Source organism: Eubalaena glacialis, chromosome 3 (assembly GCF_028564815.1).
Source record: "Eubalaena glacialis isolate mEubGla1 chromosome 3, mEubGla1.1.hap2.+ XY, whole genome shotgun sequence".
NCBI lineage: Eukaryota > Metazoa > Chordata > Mammalia > Artiodactyla > Balaenidae > Eubalaena > Eubalaena glacialis.
The window spans coordinates 182678949-182687648 of NC_083718.1; the positions used below are offsets into that span (position 1 = coordinate 182678949).

At 54.9% G+C, this 8700-nt stretch overlaps 1 protein-coding gene across 1 annotated transcript; it reads left to right on the forward strand.

The window, feature by feature from the left end:
* The first annotated feature begins 2989 nt into the window (after positions 1 to 2989).
* Positions 2990 to 7759, forward strand: CPLANE2 (ciliogenesis and planar polarity effector complex subunit 2). Its single transcript, XM_061187069.1, has 6 exons — positions 2990 to 3075; positions 3459 to 3581; positions 4915 to 5067; positions 5672 to 5796; positions 6098 to 6234; positions 6473 to 7759. The coding sequence occupies exons 2-6, from the start codon at positions 3470 to 3472 to the stop codon at positions 6720 to 6722; spliced, it is 777 nt and encodes a 258-aa protein (XP_061043052.1). The 5' UTR covers positions 2990 to 3075; positions 3459 to 3469; the 3' UTR covers positions 6723 to 7759.
* The last annotated feature ends 941 nt before the right edge of the window (positions 7760 to 8700 follow it).

Sequence of the window (8700 nt, forward strand, 5' to 3'; positions counted from 1 at the left end):
ACTCACTAGACCATGTTCACAGCATCCTTCTGAAACACAATTGCAACCACCCCACTCCCAGGCTGCAACCCCCGACTGGCTTCCTGTCGCGAGCAGTGGTGACCGTGTTCAGTGAGGTCTTTGGGCCTTGTTTCAGACTGAACTGCGTCACCCCCACTGCGTGTTAAAGCGTTAACCCCCAATGCGACTTATTTGGAAGTGGGGCCTTTAAGGAGGTAATTAAGGTTAAATGAGGTCATAAGTGTGGGGCCTTAACCCAATATTACTGGTGTCCTTATGAAAAGAGGAGGAGACACCAAGGGTGTGTATGAACAGAGAAAAGGCCTTGTGAGGCCGCAGCTGCCTGCAAACCAGGAAGAAAGTCTTCACCAGAAACCAACCCTGCTGGCACCTTGATTTTGGACTTCCAGCTGCCAGAACTGTGAGAAGACATTTTCTGTTGTTTACACCACCCCGTCTGTGGTGCCCAAGCCGACTGTTGCAGAGCCCAGCTTCTGAACTGCCCAGTGCTCTTGTTAAATGTTCAGGCTCACAGACCCCTCCGACCCCCTGAAGCAGAATCTCTGGGGGTCGGGGCCCGAGAATCCATGTTTTGAACAGGCTCCTGATGCTCACTGAAGTGTCTTCTCCATGAGCTCCTGAGGGCAGTGAAGACTGATTCCCCCGACCCTCTGGCCACTAGCTCCTCTGACCACCAGCCTCCTTCTCTGTGCCCAAGAGGACTTCACATCTTACCTGGCCTCCAGGTTAACTAGTAAGCTCACTCTGTCGAGTTGCTCCCTTTCCTCACACTCTCCCTAAGCCCTCCACAAGCCAAGCCCGGACAGGGCTGGATGTGAAGTCTGGAAACCCAGAGATAAACCAGATCTGAGGCCTGTGACTGAGGCACTCGGGGTCCACGGTGAGAACTCCACACAGCTGTGATTAACCCCAACTCTGGCAGATGCGCTAGGAACTGCAGGAAGGGGAACTGAGTGACCTGGGAGTACAGGCAATGGTTTCAAGCTACAGAATCCTGTAGGAATGGTTATTAATTTGTTGTATTTCTGCCTAGCTGCAGTGCAAGCAAGTTGCGGGCAAGTGCCCTGTCCCCTCTACCCCCTTGGGGCCTCATAATGGACCTCAATGATTTGTGGGTTCATGGCCCTCTGGCTGCTTTCAGCTTTACTAGGAATGGCCCTCCTAGTGGCTGGGGTCAAAGTTTTAAAAACACAAGACCCAATCTGGCAGAACAGAGACATCCTTCAGAGTCCAGGAACCCTAGGTTCTGAGCCTAGTTTTCCCACTGACCACCTGTATGGCGTGACTTCAGACAATCCCGTTGTCTCTGAGTTTCCTCATCTGTAAAAGAAAAGAAGGATGATAATATTTACTCCACAAGTTTGTTTATAGAAGTAAACAAGCTAACCTCTGTAAAGCCCCCACCGTCTGGCACTTAGTTGGCCTTCAATAAAAAACTTATAGAGGGCTTCCCTGGTGGCGCAGTGGTTGAGAATCCGCCTGCTAATGCAGGGGACACTGGTTTGAGCCCTGGTCTGGGAGGATCCCACATGCCGCGGAGCAACTAGGCCCGTGAGCCACAACTACTGAGCCTGCGCGTCTGGAGCCTATGCTCCGCGACGGGAGAGGCCGCGACAGTGGTAGGCCCGCGCACCGCGATGAAGAGTGGCCCCCGCTCGCCGCAACTAGAGAAAGCCCTCGCACAGAAACAAAAACCCAACACAGCCAAAAATAAATTAATAAATTAATAAATTAAAAAAAAAAAAAAACTTATAGAGGACTTCCCTGGTGGCAGAGTGGTTAAGAATCCGCCTGCCAATGCAGGGGACATGGGTTCGAGCCCTGGTCCGGGAAGATCCCACATGCCGCAGAGCAACTGACACCATGTGCCACAACTACGGAGCCTGCGCTCTAGAGCCCACGAGCCACAACTACTGAGCGCGTGTGCCTAGAGCCGCAACAAGAGAAGCCACCGCACTGAGAAGCCTGCACACTGCAACGAAGAGTAGCTCTTGCTTGCCGCAACTAGAGAAACCCTGCGTGCAGCAACGAAGACCCAACGCAGCCAAAAAACAAAGACAGTGTAATAGACAACCTGTCAGTAATGACCCACTTTGCGTCCTATCCAACTAATGGGCATTTACTGAGCACCCATCTTCTGGGTAACAGGCCTGATGCCCAGTGTTGGAAATCTTCAGGGTAACAGGCCTGGTGCCCAGTGTTGGAACGGTGGAGAAGGGCTCATGGCCTCAGTGCTGAAATGTCAGCTCCAGGAGGGCAGGGACTTCTTGTTGCCATTGTATTCCCAGCAGCTGGAACAGTCCAGGCATACAGTAGGCGCTCAGTTATTATTTGTTGAATGAGTGACATCAATCAATCAATCAATAAATGAGTGACTGGAGAGCCTCTGACTCATTTTTAAGACCTTGAGCAAGTCCGTTGACATCTCTCAGCAGCTTTTTCCCCATCTGTGAAGCCAGTGGTGTTTAATTCATATCGAGTTCCTGCCGAGCAGGAATAAGTAACAACAATAATAAGTAAACTTATTGAGCACTGCTATGGACCAGGCAGTGTTGTAAAGAACCCTAGGAGGTAATAGTATTTTACCTCCACTTTATGGAAGAGGAAACTGAGGAGCAAAAAGGCAGGGAAGGCTCCTGGAGAAGGGGGATTTGATCAAGTTTTGGAGGAAAGACTGGGGCTGGGACTGAGCAATGTGAAGAGGATCCATGGCCCAGAGGGCAAGTCCCTGTCCAGGGTGTCTCTGAGCCGGGGTGGCTGCACACATAGGAGAGACCAAACTTACGTGGAACCCTGCAGCCCAACCCCGCCCCCCGCGTCTCCATGACAACAGCCTCCGCACATGCGCCTCAAGCACCGGCGCCTGGGCTGGCGGCTTGAGCCGAAGCCGGACGCAAGCAGGGCGGAAGCTGACCCCGCGTGCTGGGCGGCGGGAGCGCTGGGCGGGCTTTTAAAGGGGCGGTCTCCACCGGGGCCCATTCGCCCGCGGGGACTGCTGATGGTGAGGGCTGGGTGGGCCTGGGAGTCAGGATCCAGGAGGCAGAGGAGAAGCAGGTCTGTGTGACTCCCCCCCAACCCCCCGAGGTGACAAGGGAGCTAGGGACTGTGTAAATGCCCGCTGGGGCAATAATGGGATGGCTGTCCCCCAGGGAGCAATACGGAGGAGAAAGGACTATGGAATTGCACCTTCTGGGTGGTAAGACAGGGACGGGGGTGTGTAACCCCTCAGGATGTTGAAAGGGAGCTTGGATTCCAAAAATGTTAGTCGTAATAATGAGAAGGGTGGGGCTCCATAATTGCTGCATCCTCCAAGGAGGGAGCTGGGGCTCCAGGGGAGAGTCCGAGGGCAGGTTAAGAGGCCTCACAGGTACAGCTTGGAACAGTTACCCTTTCCCATCTCCTACTCTCAGCATTCTACCATCTCCCCTCCCCGTCAGGTGGCCCAGCCATGGCCAGACTACCCGCCCCAGGCTCAGTGATTGTCCCAGACTGGCACGAGAGCGCCGAGGGCAAGGAGTACCTGGCCTGCATCCTGCGCAAGAACCGACGGCGGGTGTTTGGTAAGTGCCCCCCTCCCCCAGCCTGTCACCTGCCACTCCCTGGGGAGAATAGTGTCCCCTGTGGTGGGGGGCGTGGAGCAGAGAAGCAGGGCAGTGAGGGCCTGCTCCACTGCACTCCTCAACCTTGGGGACCCCAGAAGCCCTATCCTGGGGTCCCCACCCCCAAACCTCCTTAGAGTTAATTCTGTCATCAGAGCCATGGAAACAGCCAAAACCCTGCCAGGAACCACTATCACCAGAGAGGCTGTTGATTGAGGCCTCACCTGGTGGCAGGCCCTCTGCTGGGCACTTTATACAATGGACTCCAATTTAGCCTTCTCAACAGCACGTTGCAGACTTGTCCAAGATCCCCTAGTGAGTAGAGACAAGCCTCTTCCATATCCTGCTGTCTCCAGGATAAGACACTCATGTTCCCCAGGATGAAGCTAACTCACCCAGGCAAGGTCAGCTGACAGGCCAGCAGAGGGGCCTGGCATCGGCTGCAGGAGTCCAGCTCTGGCCAGGAGAGACAAAACACCAGAAAGCTTAAGACCAGAGAGTGACAGGCAACCCACAATTTAGGACTTTGAGGTCCTACGCCTATAGATGGATCATAGTTTAGACTTTATTTTTTGCGAGTTTTAAATTAAAAACATTCAGGGCGGTCCAGTGGTTAGGACTCGGCGCTTTCACTTCTGTGGGCCTGGGTTCAGTCTCTGGTCAGGGAACTAAGATCCCACACGCTGCACGGTGGGACCAAAAAAAAAAAAAAAAAGAATAAATAAATAAATAAGTAAACATTCATAAATATCTCACTGTATTGATTCTAAGGAGTTTATATTAATTAAGAATACTTTTGCTGATATTTCTCCACTGAGGAGAGAATTAGGAAAAACCTTTCTTTTACCTGTGGGAAATCTAGGATATGTGATAGTATTAATAAAAACCATATCAGGGGATTCCCTGGTGGTCCAGTGGTTAGGACTCAGTGCTTTCACCGCCGGGTCCTGGGTTCGATCCCTGGTCGGGGAGGGGGGGATCTAAGATCCCGCAAGCCGCGTGGTGTGGCAAAAAATAAAATAAAATAATAAAAATCATCTCATGCATCAAACTTTTTTTGAAAAATGGTGTTATTTGGAGTAGGCACTGGCCCAGTTCACAGAGCACAGGTGTTCCCAGCAGAGCTTCTCTTCCGGGGATGCTGCTTGTATCCCAGGCCTCTGTCATGAGTGCTGTATAGGGAATGGTTGGTTGGCACTGAAAAAGCCCTGAGAGATGAGGTTGTACACCCAAGGTATGATGGGGCAAGTGCACGTTGACTCCCTGACCCCACCTGGATCCCTCCTTGCCCCAGGGCTGCTCGAGCGACCAGTGCTGCCCCCGCCTGTGGCCATTGACACCGCCAGCTACAAGATCTTTGTGTCTGGGAAGAGTGGTGTGGGCAAGACAGCGCTGGTGGCGAAGCTGGCTGGCCTGGAGGTGCCCGTGGTGCACCACGAGACCACTGGTGAGTCCCTCCTAGGAGGCCTTCCCTGGGGTGGAGAAAAGACTCACCCTGGACCACATAAGCTGGGATTTGTAACCAGCCTTACCATTTACTCTGCAACCTTCGAAAGTCACTTCACCTCTCTGAGCCTACATTGGCTCCTTTGTCCAAAAGGGATAATAGTACCAACCCCTTGGAGTTGTGGTGGGGTTGGTACTAGCGATAGTGGTGGTAACATGCATAGCATTGAGCTGGCACAAGGTAGGTGCTCAGAAAACACTGATCTTCCTTTCTTGTTTCCTTCCACTGGATGCTGATTGACTATCATGTTGCAATATCTGAGAGTATTCCGGGACCTTTGGCTTCCCCAGTGCACAAGAGCGAAACTACTTTGTCATGGCTAGGGCTAGGGCTGCCTCTCCCTGGTAGACTGGAGGCTCCTCTGGGGAAGGGCAGTTTCCCCCATCAGACTGAGAGTTCTCCCACGTCAGGGACTATGCCTTCCCCATCAGACTGAGGACCCATTAAGGTAGGGACATATCTCTTCTTCCTGTTCCTTCTGGGCCCCCTACTCCTCTCTACCTCCGCCTGTCCCATGCTGAGTGACTGACCCCGGCCTCCCCAGGCATCCAGACCACCGTGGTATTTTGGCCGGCCAAGCTGCAGGCCAGCGACCGTGTTGTCATGTTCCGCTTTGAGTTCTGGGACTGCGGGGAGTCTGCGCTCAAAAAGTTCGATCACATGCTGCCGGTGAGCAGGAAGGTGGGCCTGGGTGGGTCCAGGAGGGGCTGGTTGCCTGAGGTGGGCTTCTGAGCACAGGCGTCTGAGTCTGGCCTGCCTGATCTGCATGAGCCAGAAGTGGGCATGAATGGACTGAGGATGCTGCCCGGGCTGGAAGAGCTCTGCCCTGGGACCAGCCACTCCCTGCTCTGGGCCGCAGTTTCCCAGTCTGTGAAAGGAGGGATGGTGCTGAGACTTCTCAGGGCCCTGCAGCCGATAGGTTCTGGTTACAAGCCTCGCGTCAGCCTCTCATCAGCCTCTCTATCCCCAGGCTTGCCAGGAGAAAACAGATGCTTTCCTCTTCCTCTTCTCCTTCACTGACCGTGCCTCCTTTGAAGACCTCCCTGGACAGCTGGCCCGAGTAGCAGGCGAGGCCCCTGGTGTGGTCAGGATGGTCATCGGCTCCAAGTATCCTTTGGGTGGCCCCTAGGACTGTCAGAGGCCACACTTGGCAAGGCACGGAGCAAGGGTGTCAGGCAGCCTGCCTCTGCCCAGCTATGGGGTCCAGCCCCATGGGCTTTGTCTTAAAGGCTACAACAGGGCCTCCCCCAGACCCTGGGTGTGGGGGGCAAGGGAGGAGGGAGAAGGCTGGGTTTGATGGGGTGGTAAGCAAGGCGCCCGGACAGGCTCCTTGACCCTCCTCCAGATTTGACCAGTATATGCACACGGACGTGCCTGAGCGTGACCTCACAGCCTTCCGGCAGGCCTGGGAGCTGCCCCTCCTGCGGGTGAAGAGTGTGCCAGGGCGACGGCTGGCAGATGGACGCACGCTGGATGGGCGGGCTGGGCTGGCCGACATTGCCCACGTGCTCAACGGCCTGGCAGAGCAGTTGTGGCACCAGGACCAGGTGGCAGCTGGCCTGCTCCCCAACCCCCCAGAGGACCCCCCCAGCTGAGGGGTGGTGGCATGATGAGTGGGCACTCCCGACCCTCAGGTGACCCAGAGCAGGACCCCAGGGCCTAAGGCTGGGACAGGAATATTGATCTCATCCCGAGGACTGGCCAGAGGGTTCTAGTCAGGGAGAATGGTGGCCTGAGAAGGCTCCCGCCCCCAGAGCACTTTGCTTGTGGAATTCTTCGCAGTGAGGTGGGGCACAAGGCTCGGTAGGGCAGCCGTCTGAGGGCATCTGGCTGTCCTCTGGCCTCCTCCCTCTGCCCTAGGAGTCTGGGTTTCTGGAAACTGAGGAACTGTATGCGCAAGGCCTGAGGGCTCAAGCATCTCCCCAGCCTCCCCCTGCCCTTCCCCCTTCTGCAGCAACCGTGGAGTGTGATTGGGGAGAGGGGGTGCCTCAGCTGGGCCCTGGACCTCAAGTGACTTCAGTCAGAGCCTGTACGTGTTAGTTGAGGTAACACCATCTGCTGTACCAGGTAAACCCTGAACTCTCAGTGGCTTAACTTAAGAGAAGTTTTTTTCTTTCTATGTCTCACCTCGGGTGGAGGTGAAGGTGGGTGTGGAGGCTCTGCTCTATACACTGATTCAGAGACCCAGGCTCTGACATCTTCAATGAGTTTCTTCCCAGTTTGTCCTGGGGCATCAACATCCAGTCAGCAGACAGGATGAGTGCGGGTGGAAGGTCCCCCAGCAGGTTTCTACGGACCTGGCCTAGGACGGTGTGCATTTCTGCCCACATTCCATTGGCCAGCACCTAGTCACATGGTCACACAGAGCAGCGGGGGAAGTTGGGAAATGTAGTCCACCTGTGTGTCCAGGAGGCAAGCACCTCACTCTGGAATTCCTTTTTTTGACCATGAAGCTGTCAAGCTATGCTTAGGACAGGGGCCCTGCCAGCCTGGGGGAACCAGAAAGTATCACTGGGCAGGGACTGGGCCAGGTGGGGGGTCAGGGCGTGAGCTGGCAGGAGGCCAGCAAGGACAGGAGCAGGAAGGTGAGTGACCTTGTGCCCTTGCCCCATCAGCCAGACACTAGTGAATGCGGGCCGTATTTATACTTTGTATAATAAATGTATAATAAATTATACATTTATTTATAAAGCCGTCCTTTATACTTTCTTTCCCTCCCCGGTGACACCCTCTCCAGCCCCATAGATGGACCCCTGGGCAGAGAGCCGGCCTGAGTCTGACCCAGCTGGAAGGGCCCTGGATGCCCAGGTCAGCCAGCTGACCCTCAGAGCCCCCTCTCGAGAAAGCAGCTCTGAACACTCCACACTCACGCGCATGATCATGTGCCCACACACACCAGTACTTGCCCTAAAATGCTGCCCCGCTTCTCCCTCCTGGCACACACAGGAGGCTCCTGCATGCTCTGCCTGGCTTACGCTCCTACGCTTACTGATGGCCTGCATGGCACTGCTTGTCAGTCTGTCCACCCTGTGCACTCACTGCCTGTAGGTTTGTCAACCTTTCCAGAGCCTAAAGCATTGATTTTAGCACCTTCTTACCCCCAACTCAGATTCAGAGCTGAGACCTGAGCTTAGCCCATGTGCCAGAGGAGGAATGTTGCTGGGCAGGACCCAAGCCTCACAGCCTGCACAGCCCACTGGCCGACTCCTGCTCCTGGGCCACAGAGTGTCCCACTGCTGCCTTCAGCTCTGCTTTGGCCCATTTCCCTCTGTTCTTAGCTCCAGTAGACCTTACCCACCAGGCAGAGCAAGGCAGGACCCAGCAAAGGTGGCCTCTGGGCTGGAATGTGACCTTCCAGCTATGGATACCCGTGTGTGTTGTGGGCACCAGCTACCCCACATCCCAGCCAGTTATCTCGGGCCTTAAAGCTTCAGCATCCTTCTTGGGCACCAGCTCAGCCAAGAGCCAGAGGTTGCTCTGGAGAAATAACCTAGATCCTCCCCACAGCAGAGCAGGGCACTGGTTGGCACTGGTTAGCACTGCTCCAGTCAGAGAATCGACCCCTCACCCACT